Source organism: Crocuta crocuta, unplaced genomic scaffold (genome assembly GCF_008692635.1).
Source record: "Crocuta crocuta isolate KB4526 unplaced genomic scaffold, BGI_CrCroc_1.0 scaffold129, whole genome shotgun sequence".
Lineage (NCBI taxonomy): Eukaryota > Metazoa > Chordata > Mammalia > Carnivora > Hyaenidae > Crocuta > Crocuta crocuta.
The window spans coordinates 10,042,840-10,060,570 of NW_027551571.1; the positions used below are offsets into that span (position 1 = coordinate 10,042,840).

Consider the following 17,731-nt stretch of genomic DNA (forward strand, 5'->3'; position numbering starts at 1 on the left):
TGGAGACTGGCACTTCGAAAATCCTTGGCTCATCCTTTTTAGTATCCTGTGTTGATGTCTCAATATTTGTCTACAGAGAACAAAGAGAATATGGTCAAAGCCACGCATACAGTTTGGGAAACGTGGAATACCAGGGAAAGTTTGAACGAAGGCCTCTAGGTATTGTGTGGGAAGAGGGGAGTTTGGACATTTTCGTATCTGAGCTCTCTCCTACCCCCAAATCCACCCTCAGTTTGTTCTCTGTATTTAAGAGTCTCTTCTGGTTTGCCTCCTTCCATTTGTTTTGTCCACTTCCCTTCCATCATGGTTTTCTGTTCAGTGTCTCAATATCCACATATGAGTGAAAACATATGATATCTGTTCTCTGACTTATTTCACTCAGCATAATACCTTCTAGTTCCATCCACATTGTCGCAAATGGCAGGATTTCATTCTTTCTCATTGCCAAGTAGTATTCCATTGCATATATAAACCACATCTTCTTTATCTATTCATCAGTTGATGGGCACCGCCACTCTGGAAAACAGTGTAGGGGTTCTTCAAAAAATTAAAAATAGAATTTATCCAAAGGATACAGGAGTGCTGATCCAGAGGAGCACACGTACTCCAATGTTTATAGCAGCGCTATCAACTATAGCTAAGTTATGAAGGACTCCCTTCCATATAAGCATTGCACAGTGGCTGGCTGGTAATGTGGAGAGCCACAATTCACTGTTGGCCTCGAGCAAGGCATTTCAGCCCTCTGGCCCTCAGTGTATCAATCCATAGAGTCGCGGTGTTAAATTCATGGTTAGGGCCTAGAATTTTGCAACTTGAAGAAAAACATGGCTGGATGGATTCCATTCAAATGGAACCTCAGAACACTGCTCACTTTATGTTTTCAGTCACCTGAAATGATGGAAAGTGGCTGGAAGGTTAGAGAAAACCCAAGGGACCAGTAGGCATGCTTCCTGGGAGTGGCTTGATTAATGTCATCTGGTACAGCTGGTGCCCTCAGAGCTCTAGGAAGGCCTGGACAGGTGTTACCTAAATGGGGAGAGAAATGTTGACCCCTTTCCTTTGAAGTATTTCAGAGGCTTGTGTAAATCATTCCCAAATTCCAGGTGCTACCAAAGGTTTGGACAGGAACTCAGTGCTGGCGTAGACAATAGCTCAGAAGTCAGGGGAGTGGGCTATTAAGCCTATAAATCTCATCCAAAGATGATGAAAACTTTTTTTTTTTGGTTAGAGAACTCTGTAGCTACGTCCATGGGAGCAGAAATGAGGTGAAGCCAATGATGAGGACGGTGTGGACTTTAAGGTAAAGCGATGTTATTCTTGGAGTGTGGGCCCGACCAGGACAGTGTGGCGAGATGTGGAGACTGGGCTGCCCCAGAATGCCACACACCGAGACCCACTGTGAGCCACGTTACATGCAGCCCACAGGCTTTGACAGATTGACAGAGCCATATGGAAACGGACCATTGGTTACCTTTTCAAATTAATAAAAAAATTTCCTTATAACAAAGGATTATCCTATATACCATCATCTCATCTATCTAAACTAAACTTTATTAATACACAGCCACCTTCCTCCTTCCCTCCTGCCACGTACTTCTTTGGGGTTGGGGTAACGACCAGTGTGCATCAGATGGGGCCTCAGCTGGTCCACCGGTCACCGAGTTGCTGTGGCTTGAATCTGGTGTGAGGCTGTTATGAGAGCAAAGTCCAGAACTTCCATCCGGAGCCTCCACCTTCAAGGACTCACTTCTGCAGGGGGAGCAAGTGCCAGGGAGTCACACATGGAGACCTTTTGCCTCTGCGTGGGGAACACCCCTTCTGTGCTGGTATTCCTGAGGGTGTAGCCATCCACACCTCTGCTATTTGCTATGGTCGGCTCTATGCTAATTAGACATGCGAACATGCCAACCTTAGTATGGTGATGGTGGTAAGTGTGGGGACCCTAATTCAGGAGGCACATCATATGCTCATGTTGATCTGGCTGTGGCCTCAAAATCACGAGTCACATACTGTAACACTAATAAGTGGGGAGGAGGCAACATTTCTTGGGCCCCCACTATGTATCTCACAGAGCCTCACACACAACCGCACATAACTCTACAACCCTGCGACATAAGCAATACAACCCTCATTTTACACATGGTCGACTAAGGTTCAGAGAGTGGAGAACTTCGCCCAGAGTTGCGTAACTGACTTGAGACATCCTTTCTCGATGTCCCAGGACATCAGCTTCAACCACTGATCGTCCCCCCAACACTGTCCCTTTCTAGGGCAGCCCTACCCACTACCACATCCAAATGTCCTTAATCATTATATTCCATCCAGAAAAGGCAGTTCCAAATAAAAGGTGAGGAGACAAGTCTCTCTTAGTCAAGGAGAAAGTCTGTCAACCGGTCACAGCCAGAAAGAAAACGTGGACACGACGCTCATCGCTTATATACAGCTTTATTTGCAGTTTGTGGGAACCACTGAGAGCAATCAGCAGGTGCACATGTGGCCTGTGGGACAGCGTTCGGCTGTGGGGCTCCTTCCCACCGGGTTGCTGAGGAACTTGACCGGGTAGACCCGGGGTGGGCTCACACCCAGTGCTGCCCCGCGCTGAGCGCCGCGCTGAAGGTTCGCAAGGCCCGGTGCGTCCCCCGCACGGCCAGGAGGAGCGACCCAGCTTCGGCCCTGTGGCCAGCCTCCCGCAGCTGTCTGGCCAGTCCCTCCGCATCCCAGGGCCCCTGCTGCGGGCTGGCCAAGAGGTGCTCGATCATTCGTGGGTAGAAGGGGGTGGAGACGCACTTTACCAGCAGCCTGGCGTCCAGGAGCAGGGAAAGAAGTTCTTGGTCACAGTTGGAGTCATTCACCTTCAAGAAATGAGACAAGCAGAATGTGAGACGGGCCCTGCTCACTCCTTGCCGGCGACCTCATCATACCCCTCCCCCCCCGGCTGCTGCACACCACCTTTCCCTCCGCTTTTGTCATCCTGCACCCTTCACCTGGGCTATGGCGCTCACGCCAAAGAGCGCACACGGGCGTGTGAGGCTGGGGTCACACACACACGGGATCACAGACACGGTTCTGAGCAGATACAGCCACCTGCCAAGCGCCCCGAGCCGCTGCCACGGCGACCAGACACCGAGGGCCAGAAACTGCCAGGCATGTCCCCATCGACCCCAGGGGTCATGGACTCCAGAAAATGAGATATAAGAGTGTTGGTTCGCATTGTGGCAGGTCACTGAGCCAGGCCGGATGCTGCATTCAGGCCAGTCTCGACTCCAGAGCCCGGGCTTTCAACGACCACAACTACCATCTCACTGGTGCTTCACCACTGCCCACGTTCTTTAACCCCAAACCTCTGCTGTACACAGATGCACATGAAAAGAAATTCTTTCTGGAACAGGAAACCCTTTTATCTACTCCTCTGAGAACATATATCCATCAACCCCAGTGATGTAAATAGGACAACGGACAGGAAGGCTTTAGGTCGTTCTTGCTTAAGCTTCTAGAAAGCTCGGTACCAAACTTACCTCTTTAAGGCATTTTTATATAACCCAGGAGACCAATGTTAGGTGGCCTGTTTTACAGGCTCTTTCAGCCTGCATATCCTCTGTGTTTCCTCCCTGGTCTTATCTGCTTATTCTCTGTATGGTTTTCCACAGGTTTGACACTTAGCGCATGCTTTTCTATTTTCTATTATTGTCCATATTTTTTTGTAGGCAATCAAGTCAACACTAATCACACATCAAAATCCCGAGCTCCTCATTTACATGGGGGTGTCATAAAACAGCTTCAGGACAGTCCTTCCTAATGTCACTGCACATTTTCAGTAACTTTGGTTGTTGTAGGGACCACAGAAATAATGTGGCATTTCAGAGCCAACTAACTAATGCTTGGTCCAACGATGTTATCCCCTGCTCTGTCACCAGGAGGAAAGGCTACTGAAGGCGAGGTCAACTGTTTCTCCCGACTTCAAGTATTAAAGCAAGAGCATTTCTGAGGATGAGAATCACTGTCCCGTGTCCAAGAGCATCTATCTTTCCTGCAACTCAGCGATCCTTTAAAACCAACGGAAACGTCACCTCCAAGGCCATCTTCTGGGTGGCATTTTCCCTACATCTCTGGGCCAAGCCGATCCTTCCTTATATGTGCTCCTCCCGTGGGAGGAAGTCGTAGGTCTGTCTCCCTTGCCAGACTGGGGGCTTGTCGAGGGCACAGAGGCCTCATCGTCCTTCTATTCCAGCATCCAGTTTAATCAACTTTTTTTTATACGGCTGGAGGCGCCCACATCATTGAACGCTGTCACACTGTTGTCCGTGGTGCACGTACGTGCTGAGTGCTCTCCCGGCAGGGGGTCTGAACAGAGCCGGATTCTAGAACTGAAGAGCCTCTTGCAAACCCTGGGCCTCTCGCTTTTGTCAACACAAGCACATGCAGCTCACCCACTTGGGGCTCAGGAAGACATTTAGGCTGAACTCAATTTAGCATCTCGTGCTGGGTGTTGTTTGTAGAGGCGAGGTGGTGGGAAAGGAAAGGGACATGGAAGACCAGCTTTTCTGCTGCAGGGGCACGAGCATCTCCAGCGGGGTCTGCTTGGGGATTCTGTGTCTCTTCTTTCCTCCCAGCTTCCCTCCCTCTTCTTCTTCGTAGCGAGGAAACAGGAGTCTTGGCTCCACGTGAGTACTGCCCCCACTGGCACCGTGTCTGCCATTTGCTGAGGGCCATCCATGTGCCAGCGAGCACAACCTGAAAGCATCCCCGTAAGACAGTTACAATCTCATTTGATGGATGAAGAAACCGGTCCAGTGAGGTCAAAGTCATGTGCCCAATGTCATGCAGGTGCTGAATGGTGAGCTGGGAGAGAAGCCCTCATCCCTCACTAGGTTACTTGCCTATTATTTTTTCACCTCCAGAGCAACGGTCTCACCTTCCTTGTTTACCCCTGCATCCCCAGTGGCCAGAATAGTGTTGGCCACAAGCTAGGGGCTCGGCAAGGCTTGTGGGACGAATCCACGAATGAGTAGCCCCAAAGCGCTCATCCTTTCCCTGAGCACTGACGCCTCCCTGTGCGTCTGCGCACACACACACAGGACATCTGAGTTACTGTGCGTTTAATTTTTTGGTTCACCCTTAACAACAAAGAATCCCTGCACTTAGCCCTCTAGGAGGGAACAAATGTGTGCCAGGATGCTACAGGCAAATGTTTGATAAAATACCAGATAACAGTCTCAAATCCAAATACTGCAGGGCAAAACTTTCTTCACTGCCCTGAATAAGTCTTCAAGGCTAGGACACCTTTATTATTCTTTCTGTTTACTCACAAGCCCTCCCTTTGGGGGCTTGAGAGATTTCCTAGGAAGGGAGTGATGGATTTTTTCAGCTGGAGGAAGAGAGGCGTTCTGTCAATGCCCGCAGCTGCTGCTGCTCATACTCCTCTCTTCTGTTTGCTTCTCTCTGCCGCACTGACATCCTCAGAATCGGTTTCCTGCTGGATGTGTCCAGCCTTTCAGATGGCTGCTCTGGCCTGGCCAGGTGGTGGTGGTGGGGGGGGGGGGGTGAGTNTCTACTCCCTTGGCTAAGAAAGCAGAAGACAAGGACGCCTGGGTTGCTCTGTCGGTTAAGCGTTGGCCTTCGGCTAAGGTCAGGATCTCATGGTTCCTGAGTTCGAGCCTCGCATTGGCTCACTGTGTTCCCAGTGCAGAGCCTGCTTCAGATCCTCTGCCTCCCTCTCCCTCTGCCCCCCCGTCACTCATGCTCTCTCTTTCAAATATAAATAATAAAACGTTAAGAAAAAGAAAGAAAGAAGAAAGGAAAGCAAGCAAGCAAGCCTAAGGCAGAAGTCCAGGAAATGAAATACAAAGTTTCCCCTTGGGCCCTGGCCCCCTCAGAGGTTGCTGACCTGCACTGGGCTTCCTAGGTGGTGGCCAGGCCAAGGCCTGGGGGGGAAATTCTAGTTTAGCTTCTCGTAACCAGGTCCTAAGAAAATGGAAGTGTTTTATGTCCTTTCTTTGACCTTGCACCTGGCTCTGGCTCTTTGCCAAAGGTACAGAATGGGGAGAGCATGCTGTAGAATTGTCACACACAACAGAAAATACTGTGGAGACATGTGTACTGTGCAGATTTGGGACAAAATAAAGAATACGGAAAGATAGATGGCCTTTGGGAGGACTCATTCCAACAGCTGCGTCTTCAAGAAGAGGAGCTCGAGGGTCAGAGAAGAAATGGATTGGCCAAGGTCACACACCAAGCACTCTGGCCCCCGGGGCGCCAAGGCCAGACTGAGTCGCTGTTCTCAGTCCATCAGAGTGCCCCGCGGCGCCCCAGACCTTCCCAAGCGTGCCGGCCACACTGCCGAGCTGCCAGCTTAACGTGTTGAGCCTCAACTTTTCTTCATTTTTCTTGATTTTGACTGAAATTCTAACTTAAAGTATTGCAAGCCCGGTTGTCACCCATCATGCATTCTAGCCTGGTGTATTTTCCTCTTTGAAATTAAAAAAAAAAAAGGGGGGGAAATAGTTTGAAAAAACAAATCCTCTCCATGTGGATCCCACAAGGAAATTACTTGCCCCTCCAGTAATTCTCCACGTGCAGAGACTGTGGGTCTCCTTCACTCGCAATGTTAAAAGATTTATAGGTGCTTCTACATAATTTTCATTCTTAAAGACTGTAATGGCTACAAAATAGTCTATTGAATGGAGATGACAGTTCTATAGCTTTTCCTGCTATGGATATTTCAGCTGTTTTTAAATGTCTGAAATTTCTGAAATACTACAAATGAATTTTTTTATGTATATGCTTTCTTTGAGTTCTAGAACTTAAATTATTGACCCTGATTTTAGTTATAATACAAATTCTAATCTGTTCACAGTTCTGTTTTTATTATTTGTTTTACGGAAGTTTTAACATTTTTATGATGTCAGGAAAAGAACTGTTCCTTTATGATTTTTTTTCTATTGCTTTAAATACTAAAGGTTTTAGAATTCCTCAAAGGATCTCAGACACACACTCTTTTCTGACTTTTAAAGATATGTAATTTTTTAATTGATCAAGAATTATTTTGGTATATAGTCTGTGGAAAATCACACATCCCTGACATTTGCTTGATTGGTGCTTTTAGGGTTTGAGGAAAAAAAAATACATTCTGTCATTTTTGGACTCAGCTGGATGTTTGAAATAAATATGAGACAAGTCCAGGAGGGTCAGTTGATTTAATTCCTCTGATCAAATAACTCTGAATTCGAGTCAGAGGCAGGCTGGTCTTGGGAGAAAAAGACAGACTTTGGGCCAGAGACCAATTTCCAGTCCTGGTTTCTTTGCTGGACAGCTGTGTGACCTTGTTAAGGACGATCTCTCCGGGCCCCAGATCCCATATCTGAAAAACAGACAATCTCTGTGGGTTGCGATAATCTATGCTGTTATGTGCTCAGTACAATGCCTGGTGCAGAGTTCAGGTTCAGTAAATGGCCAAAGTTGTTAGAGTCAAACAAACCAGGCATGAAGCATGTTCCAGAAGGGGAGGGTACCCGACTATCATAAAATGAGTAAATACTCATTTTATGCCATCTCAGTCACTGATTATTTCTTCTGTCAGTAATTAATTTTTGAGAATAAAAGAAACGTTGCAGATCTTGGGAAATAAATCTATTAAAGCACCAAGTGCTACTGTCTTCCAAGCCATTAAAATGTTATCTTCTTAATTCCGGTTTCAACAACAGGTAATGAACCTTTTCTGAATTAAAATCTCTGATTTTATGGATCTATACAAAACTAAGAGTAATTATAGTAATGAGCTAAACTGAAATTCGGTAGTGTAATGTATGTGGGGCCTCATTCCAATTACTCTGAAGAAGATTATTTAATATTATTTCCCTGTTTACTGGAGGACAGGGTACCTGTCTCATTTTTACATACACTGCTACTAATAAAAGTTATTAAACATGAACTGCAAGGGCAGGAAACTAAAGGGGCAGCCCGAGCGTATACTCGGATAAGTATATAAACCTGCATGGTTTCTTTTGTTTTCTGCTTATTTTAAAGATATTTAGGCCCCACTTACATACCAGCCTCCCGTCGCATATGCCTCTTCTGAAACCAAAATTAGGACAAAGCATCTAACTTTTGCTCCAGCAATGGGAGAGAATCTTTGAAAAGCCCAGCCTGCTCGCCTCTATGAGCACAGCAAACACTGTGTCATACGGGCCCTGAGTTTGGCTGGTTCCATGCTTTGTACTTACCCTGTTCCTACTTTCATTTCTTGCACTATCATTTCATGTGTGAATCTGCATAGAATTCCTTTAAACAGAAGATGTTATTTTATGTCATCTTTGCACACGTGCTGCCCACTCCTCAGTCCTGCACACAGTAACCGGCGTGCGCGACGGATGCTTAACATATCTGTTCAACTAAGTCAGTCAACCAACCACCAACGAGGCCTAGAAATCGAATAGATTGACCTACGGGGAGTGAGCTGCCTGTCACCAGAGGCATCCAGCTGAGAACTGTGAGAATGCAGTACTGAGGGAGCTCTCTGGGTGGAACAGACTCTCATCAAGGAGGTACTAGTTGGAAGCCTGGATAGAGCTCTTGGTTTTGCAGAACACTGTTAATCCAAACATGCTTTACTGAGAATCTTTAAGGCTCTCCCTCCTCCAACCTAGACACAGAGCCACGTAAGTGATGTCAGTGGGCTCCAGTGCCTTCAAGGCAAGACAAAAGAGGGTAGGAATCACCAATACTAAATATGTGAAGGACTGTCCATGGAGGCATCTAATTCTGAGCAACTCCATTGGGCAGGGCCAAGATCAACATGCTCGAGGTAAAGGTGCAGCTTTCAATCCAGATGTGCTCTCTTACCAATGAGGTATATCAAAAAATGGCCCAGAGCACTCTGGGAGGAGATAAGCTCTTGGCCCCCAGCAGTGCTCACCCCAGACCCAGGTACCCTAACGGGTTTGAAAAAGGAAGCCCTATAGTGGGCAGCTTGTTAGACCAGCTTAGAGCTGATATGATTCGAGATGCTCTCAGCAATTTCATTTCTCTGCAGAGACAACGCATTTCCGGGCTAAGACAGCCTGCCTCGCTACAGTAAAGCAAGTGGCATTATAGGCTTTGAACGGTGGATCTACGGTTTAAATTTCAGCTCCAGTGGTTCCTAACTGTATGACCTCTGGGTCTGTGTTTTCATCTGTGAAACTAGAATGCTATCTTCTCCCAAGATTGGTAAAAAGTTAAAGTAAGGATGTGCCTTTCACGGTGCCGGGCAAAGAGCTGATACAAGAGAGACGCTGGTCATTATTAGCTTCAGACAGGGGTGCTTCATCAGGTGATGAGGTCTGTAACCCCTCCTGTGTAACCCCGAGTTCTCCCTTCAGCAGGCACTGTAGTCCCGGATGGATCCTGGGAAAGAGGGTGAGGGCAGAGGTGGCGAGCAGCACTGAAGAAGAAGAAGAGGTGAGGACAGAAGCTACCACAAGTCTGGAATCATGAAACAGGGGATTTCAGTGTACAGAACTCTTATAAATCAATGTCTGCCTGCTCTGAAGACATGAGTGAGTGAATTTCCCAGGAGAAAATACTCCAGAGATGAGATTAGAATCCTCCTTGGAGAGAAGAAGGTTTTGGAAGTGAGCTTGAATCTCATGGAGGCTGATGGACAAGGAAATCCAGCAGTCCATACAGACGGCCCTTGACTTGCAATACTTTGACTTAATAATTATTCAACTTCACAGTGATGCAAAAGCAATACATGTTCAGTAGAAGCACCATTTTGATTCTGGATCTTTTCCTAGGCTAGCAATACGCAGTGTGGTCCTCTCTCATGGTGCTGGCTGGTGGCAGCGGCTGCAGCTCTCCATCAGCCACATGATCACGAGGGTCAACAACCGACATGGTGACATGCCTTCTGCACCTAGACGGCTGTTCCGTCTAGGACAGACTTCAATAAATTACATGACACATTCATACTTCACTATAAAGCAGGCTCTGCATTAGATGATTCTGCCCAGATGTTGGCTAACGGAAGTGCTCCAAGCACGTGTGAGGCAGGCTCGGCTCGGCTCTGGTATTTGGCAGGTTACGTGCAGTAAGTGTGTCTTCGACTCACAATATTCCCAACTTGCAATGGATTTATTGGGACGTAACCTCATGGTCAGCTGAGGAAGATGCACACCATACCTGGGTTTTAATTATTCATTGACAATATCTCTAAGAGAGACTTTCTCTTGTTCCAGAAAAGAGGCTGCTGGCCATTTGTAAGAGGTTACATGCTAAATAAACACTAGAGGTTTGTGATTTCAGAAAAGGTTCAAGGAGGAAATGAAGAAATACAGTCCAATCTCCGGCATCAGCACTTAACGCATCATCCGTTGAGCTGTAAGCACCTGTAAAGCTGTCGCCCTCTTGTAACCAAGAGTGAAAGAATACAAGCCAACAGCAAGCACGTGGCGGCATCTTCCCACCGGGATGCACGTGCTGTGCAGGAGCGGCTGCCTGTCAGAGGAGTCCCTTTGTTTTGTCTTTTAACATCAACAGGAACTACCGTCAATGACCACAAGGGAGAAACTGAAGTTAGTAATGAACTCAGGCCCTCTACTAATGGACAGAGTGAATAGCAAAGTAAAGACAAATGAACAAAAGAAAGAAAGCAAATGTTACTATATTTTTCATTGCGATACCACATATGATTTAAAAATAGAAAAAAATTTAATAAAATAAAAATAGCTAGTCAGGAGTCCTGTATGAAGGCCCATGAAACTCCGCCCTTAGAGAAGGGTCACATGACCTTTGAATGGTGCTGGGAGAGCAACGATGAACTAGAGTGATTTCTTTCTTCATGTATAGAACATTCTTGCAATGACAAAGTGACAGAGATAGAGAACAGATTAGTAGTTGTCACAGGCTGCTGGGGGGAAGGGTGAAGAGGGGAAGGGAGGAGGTGGCTGTGGCCACAAAGGGCCCCACGAGGGATCCCTGGGGTGGAAGTGCTCTGTGCCTTGACTGTAGCAGTGGTGACACGAGCCTACGTGGGACAGGATCTCACTGGATGTCACACAGGCTCCCACCTGAACGGGTGCCTGTAAAACCAGTGCAGCCTAAATAAGGCCCAGAGATTGGGCCCAGGACCATCCTGGTCAGAACGTCGCACTACAGCCGTGTGACATGGTGAGATCAGGGAAGCCGGACGGAGAGGCTACCAGAGATCCCGCTATAGATTTCCTACAACTGAATGCGAATTTAAAATTAGCTCAAAATAAAAAAGTTAAATATTTTTAAAAACTGGAAAACCCTGCCACCCCGTGGCTCCTCGGAGATACTCAGCATTTCTGTGAACACACTTTAAGGGCACAGGTGAGGTGGCCTAATGTGAACCTCGGCCCGCGTGCAGGGAAGTTACAGGTAAGTGTCACTGCCAATCCCCAGGGAAGGGTCTCAGTGGTCAGTAAGCAGCTCCTCTCAGCAAATGACATCTCGGGTTTTGATTTTCGCCTCGGAAGGCCACGGCAGTTTGGGGTGTCATCACCACAACCCCCAGCAAACCAGCCACCCACGGGCTATTTCAGAACCACGGAGCGTTAGCAGTGCTGCACGTCACACGGCAGTGTGCCAGAGGTAATGCAGCATCATTTACACGTGACTGGGGTGCTGCTGTGTTCCCACCTGGCTTCTTATTGTGATAGCCAGTGGTAGAGGGTGTATGTGGGGTGTGTGTCAGTGTGTGTATATGTCAGGTGTGTGGGGTGTGTGTGTGAGAGTATGTGCGTGTGGGGTGTGTGGGAGTGTGTGTTGGGGGTGTGGGAGTGTGTGGGCAGTGGGGGGTGTGTGAGGGTGTGTGTGGGGAGTGTGTGTGTTGGGAATGTGGGAGTGTGTGTGCGTGTATGTGTGGGGTGTGTGAGAGTGTGTGTGTGGGGTATGTGGGAGTGTGTATGGATGTATGTGTGCAGTGTGTGAGAGTGTGTGTGGGGAGTGTGTGTGAGTGTGTTGGGAATGTGAATGTGTGCAGGTGTGTGGGGTGTGTGTGTGTGAGAGCATGCATATTGGAGGGGTGTATGTGTGTGTGTGTGTGTGTGTGTGTGTGTGTGTGTGCTGGGGATATGGGAGTGTGTGTGGGTATATGTGTGGGATGAGGGTGTGTGTGTCAGGGGTGTGTGTGGGGCGTGTGAGACTGTGGGGGTGTGTGTCAGGGCTATGTGTGTGGGTGTATGGGAGTGTGTGTGTCAGGGCTGTGTAGGGGGTGTGGGAGTGTGTGGGGGTGTGGGCGTGTGTTGGGGTGTGCAAGTGTGTGTGCAGGTGTGTGTGGGTATGTGTATGTGCGGGTATTGTGTGGGGGTGGGAGGGTGTGTGTGCGGGAGTGGGTGTGTGGGGGGGGGTGTGCAGCAAGGCCAGTGGGCAGTGAGGGAGCCCCAGTTCTAGCTGCAGTTCTGACGGACGCATTTGAGATGAAGAACCTTTGAGGTGAAACCTGATATGCTGGCCTGCGGAACTGAGGACGCATTTAGCGAGCTCTACGCAGGATGGACACAGGAGGCTGACGGATAACACGTCACGGGTATTCTCGGAGAGGCCCAGGGCCAATTTAGTGGGAATACCTAAGCAGAGACACTAATACAGTGGACGATGGTGGGGAGAAAGAAAAGCACTGAAAATATACAGCCTTATTTTCTTCTGTTTTCCCCTTCTTCCCCATTTCTTGGATTTGCAATAAAAAATGGGCTAAGGGAAAAAACCCCACAATTCTTAGCTCCTTGTCAATTCCCAACATTATGCAGGGTTTATCTGAGCCCAGATAGATGGGGGGGTAACGGCAGACAGGTCCCCTCCACTCCCTACGAATGTCTCGTTTCCAAAGAGGGCCCTGCTAATGACCAATCATCAGCGATAATGAAGAGTGGTCATAAAAATATTTACAGAAGCTTTATATTATTTCAGAAACACATCTCAGTGAATAAATGCATTAGATTTTTCTCATTTTGCTCATCATGACTATTTCCAAATGCAATTAGTATCTACTTTCTGTAACCATATACCTAACTTTCTGTACCCGCGGTCATTAAATATCTTCAGAGTCGTGTTTGGCAAGTATGTACCTCGGCTCTAGAATTCCCTTCTCCTCTCTGGTCCCCAGAAGACATCCTCTTATATTTTTGTTAAAAAAAAATACTTTGTGTGCGTGTGCGCGTGTGCCTGAGTATACACACAGACCTAAAATTCTATCTGCATGTGTAGTGTGTGTGTACACAGTCATAAAGACAGACAGACAGACAGACAGACACACACACACACACACACACACTTTCCAAAGAACGAACGATCTCCCTACAGAAGCATTTCAGTAAGGATCATACAACAGAAATTCACTAAAACACAACCCTGAGCTACCTACTCCTAAAGTGTAAAATTTTAAAAGGGAAGTGCAAGTTTCTTCCTTAATCATGATAACAAGACAACCAGCCTTGAGGGAGAAATCTCAAGCCTTGACTTTCATACGTCATTCCTCAAGCCAGGACGCTGGTTCAATGGCGCGGTAGTTTGCCAGGGGAAATAAGGGCTTGAGATTTCAGATGGTGCCGGTAAACACTACCTGCAGAGCCGCTGTTTCACCTTTAATTAGCAGGTAACCAAACACATACATCCAGGCACAGAATCCTGCCTGACGCGACCGATCCCTATGATCCAAATTTCAAGTGGCAAGGACAAGCCCACTCATCCTGGGCTGCTCTGACATTTCCTTGGAGGGTACAATACACCGGCTTCTCGAGAGAAACCGCTTCATCATTCGGATTTGTATTCTCGGCACATAAACACAGAGTCTGGTTCATGAGAGGAGTTTAGTAAGTGTTGATAGAATAAACAAATATTTCCTTCTTAGACAAAACAGGAATAGTGTGGTCAGAGAACAGTGCGGACAAAACAGTCTTAACTCAATCATGGACATGATTTCTGAGAATGACACGGCTAATTCATTTCTCTGAAACACAGGCAACAGGAAGTCCCACTGGGGATACCTTGACGATGGCAGTGATGTGCTCCAGCGCCACCGCGTGAAGGCTCTCGTCCCGGCTCTCGAGGAGAAGCTTCAGGGCTGGGAGCAGCAGTGACTGGCTGAGCAGCAGGGAGCTCAGCTCCTTCACACCCTGGAACCACGAAAGTGCAGTTAAGTGAGCAACTAAGCAGGAGGCACTCTGTAGGCCAGGCGCCAGGCTGGCAGCGTCTTCCCACACTTTTTCTGGGAGCGCGTGTGTCGAAAGCACACACGGGACCACACCGATCTGAGTCAGGGTTTGGTACCTGCCTGACTCACTTCACCATATATTGCAAACATCTTCCGGCGCTATCAGTTATTCACTTGATATTCATCAGATATGCGTTTAATGGCTGCATAGTATCCCACCGGATGGATACAGGACTGTAGTCTATTCTCCTAATCTCTCAGAGCTGTTTCGTCACAAGTAAAATGGAGGTAATTACATCTCCTTTGCCTATGTGTGTATGTGAGGAGACACTTAAATGATACAAGTGATTACCAGTTGCTAATATCAAACAGAGCCGGTTATCCTCTGCAACAATAAAAATCAGCCACTTAAATATTTAAAAACCTGTTTATAATTCTCCTGTCTGAATTGGTGAACTGAATGTTTCATGAAAAGTATCTGTGGTCCAAAAAACTGGAGATGCATCTGGATCTCCACATATGCATCTGAATTTTATTCTCAGCCCTTTATTATTCCGGCTGAACCTGTCATCAGAGAGCAAGAGTTTATCTAAGATAATAAGTGATCGTCCTTCACAACACAAGTATAAGAACACAGACAGTACATTTGCAAGCTCTTCCTCTCCGCTGAGCTACATGCTCCCCGGCGTCCTGACTGTAGCTACAAGAGAAAGGACAGAACATCTGTTCTTTGTCAAGGACCAGACAATGAGTACAACTCCGTCCCACAAAACAGGGGTTGTTTTTGAAGGAACTAAGAATCCCTGTCCCCCACGGGACTGGTCTCTCTCCTATGCTACTCCAACAGCAGCATCTCATAGACAAAAACCTCAAAATTATGACATTTTAATAATTTCTTTATGTGACTATGAAGCCTAGACAAAAGAAGCTCCTATTTAAAGCCCCCAGGAGAAGAGCGTCTTCAGAATCCCACTCACTGGGCTGTTTTTCCCTTTCTCCTTGCACATCTCTGCTGGAAATCAGCAAGGCCTTCAGACTGGAAGGTCGTGCTGCGTAAACTTGGGTGGGGAGGATCAACCCCGGCAGGGAGCACGTTTGTAAAACGTGCACTCCACGCATCATGGATCCTGCCTCACGCTCTGGGTGCCCTAAAGCACACAGTCCTAGAGAGGAGCCTCCCTGAGCCCTGGGGGCCAAGAGACTGCAGAGTTGTCGTGTGGGATGCCAGCACCCGCAGCGAGTGTGTGGGAGGATGAAATGCAGACTCTCGCCTACGACGATGCCACACAGCTGTCCTGCACCAACTTGCTTCTGTCGCCCTCCACCTCCTCCTGCGGGAACGTCACTGCGATGCTCCCCCACCTGCCCTTTCCTCAGCGCTCAGACCGTGCGGCCCAGGAGACCTGGCGGCCACGGCAGAACGTTCTGTCCAACATGGCAGCCAGGAGCCTCATGCAGCCAGGGAGCATCTGCGATCTGGCTGCTGCAACTGAGGCTCGGCTTTTACATTTTTATTCCATTTTCCTTAAAGTTTTAATAACCACATGCGGCCAGTGGCTACCGTGCTGGTGGTGCAGCTGCAGGGTTGAGTTCCCACAGACCTCTGGGTCTGGGCAGAGGAAGTGACCTTGGTCATTTTTCTTTCTGATGGATCACCATTGGTTCTTTGAGTCTCAGCTGGAAAGGGCACAGGAAAACCCCATTTCCCACTAAGCTGCCTTGGATTTCCAATGCTCAGCAACTCCTACATTCCGACTATACTTTGTCAATATTTCCTACGCTATTTGTCATCTTGCGATCCTGTAATTATTCATTTGTTCAGCTGCCTCACTTGAGGACAAGAATATTTTCCCTTCTCTGTTTTCTAAATTTGCTCAGTAGATACTATACCTAAAAATATTTGTATATCATTCCCTTCCAGCACTTATATTTACTTACTCATTAAGTTCTCTGTAACAGGTATTTCTCAGCAATTTATGGTATTTAGACTAAGCATATCACTTGACTGACCTTAGCTTTGAAGACAACCTTTATCAAAATAACCCGTATGCCCCTCTGAGCAGGCACAATGGATAAATAATGCTGAAGTACGTTTGCCTAACTGCCTAGGACACGGTACTTAAAGGGACTTACCTTTTCCTTCTCCCCATTTCCCATCCCCTGATTACGTTCCCATAGTTAGAAGTTTGTTTTTTCTTTATGACTCTTTCGAGTGCTTTTGTGTCATGCTGCTGGTGCTCGTGGTACTTGCTGACTTACGGCCATGATGGTTTTGCTGACGGAAATATACTTTACCTGAAGTATAAAGTCAAGGATATCCAAGAATGGAGGGGTACTTTCTGAGCTACTGAGTACTTTCTATCTCTTAGCTAACAGTTAGCTAACCTACTATACTAGGTTCTTCAGTATTTTCCCCTGTGTTACAAGAAGAATTTCTCAGGAGATTTATAGGGGGATCTGAGAAGCTCTAAGAAAGGACGAAGTCACAAAGAAAACCATAAAACACCTCATCAGCACCTTCTCAGCTCAAACCTGTCTGGCCATCAGGATACAGAACAAGGGGCCTTGAATGAAAAGGAAGAGGTGTGTCTGGGCCCAAAGCCAGGCCAGAACCCAGCACAAATGTGATTGATGGTGATGCCCCCAAGGCACAGTCCCTATGGCTGATGGCTGTCAAAGAAACAGGACCCGTCTGCTAATGGTCCTTTTGGCCTCACACAGCCTTCCTGCTCATCCTGGGGTAGCCTGCCCACAAACGTGTGTCAGGGCCTGCAGCAGGAGTGGAGGGCAGAGGGTTACAGGGGTGCATGTCATCTGATCTGCGAATCAAATTCTAGACACTATCAAAAGTACCTCCACCATGAGAGAGAACAATCGCACTGAGACAGAGAGGCTGCAGACTAGCGAGGCTCACTCATTAGCTGGGCGTCTAACTCCCAAACACCTGACCCAGAGCATCCGTGCCTCTAGCTCATGCAGTGCTTCAGCAAAACCAGGCACTTCCAGGGTCAGTCACAAATAGCTGGAACTTGGAAGTTTAAATCTGTAAATGCCAAGAATCTGTTTTATGCTAGTTTCTAATTCTGAATATCCCCCATTCCTGAGAACACTTCAAATATTGCCATGGATACAAGCTAAGAAGAAGGATACAGAACTTTCAAGACTGCAGACATACGATCTGGGAGCAACACTGATTTTATCCTTCTGGTAATAGTTTCCATCAGCAAAACCAACATGGCGGGAAGTAACCAAGGACCACGAACAATGGCAGGCATCACCTAAAGACTTTCTGAAGAGTCATGAAGAACAGAAAAAAAATCTCTGACTATGGGAACTCGGTGGGGAGACGGGAAATGCGGATGAAGCACCCTGTCCTAGACAGGGGGGCAAACGTACTTTATAAACCACGGAGTAGAGCAACCAAAGGTACTAGATTTTTAAAAAGCAAGTTATGGATAATTTCACTACCAGAGTGATATTAAATATTATGTGCTTCTGAAATTAGACAATGTAATTTCCAAATGTGGTAAAATAAACTTAAGAAGACATTTCCATTTCTTAATTACAATGTTCTTTCCT

General features: G+C 47.2%; 1 protein-coding gene across 1 annotated transcript in view; it reads right to left on the reverse strand.

The window, feature by feature from the left end:
- Nucleotides 1-2,426: 2,426 nt before the first annotated feature.
- Nucleotides 2,427-17,731, reverse strand: part of NBAS (NBAS subunit of NRZ tethering complex) — a 334,140-nt gene continuing 318,835 nt past the window's right edge. The window contains exons 51-52 of the mRNA XM_077750930.1: nt 13,986-14,114; nt 2,427-2,852 (exon numbers count right to left, since the gene is read on the reverse strand). Coding sequence (XP_077607056.1) covers nt 2,577-2,852; nt 13,986-14,114 — 405 coding nt within the window. The 3' untranslated portion in view covers nt 2,427-2,576. The remainder of the gene's footprint in view (nt 2,853-13,985; nt 14,115-17,731) is intronic.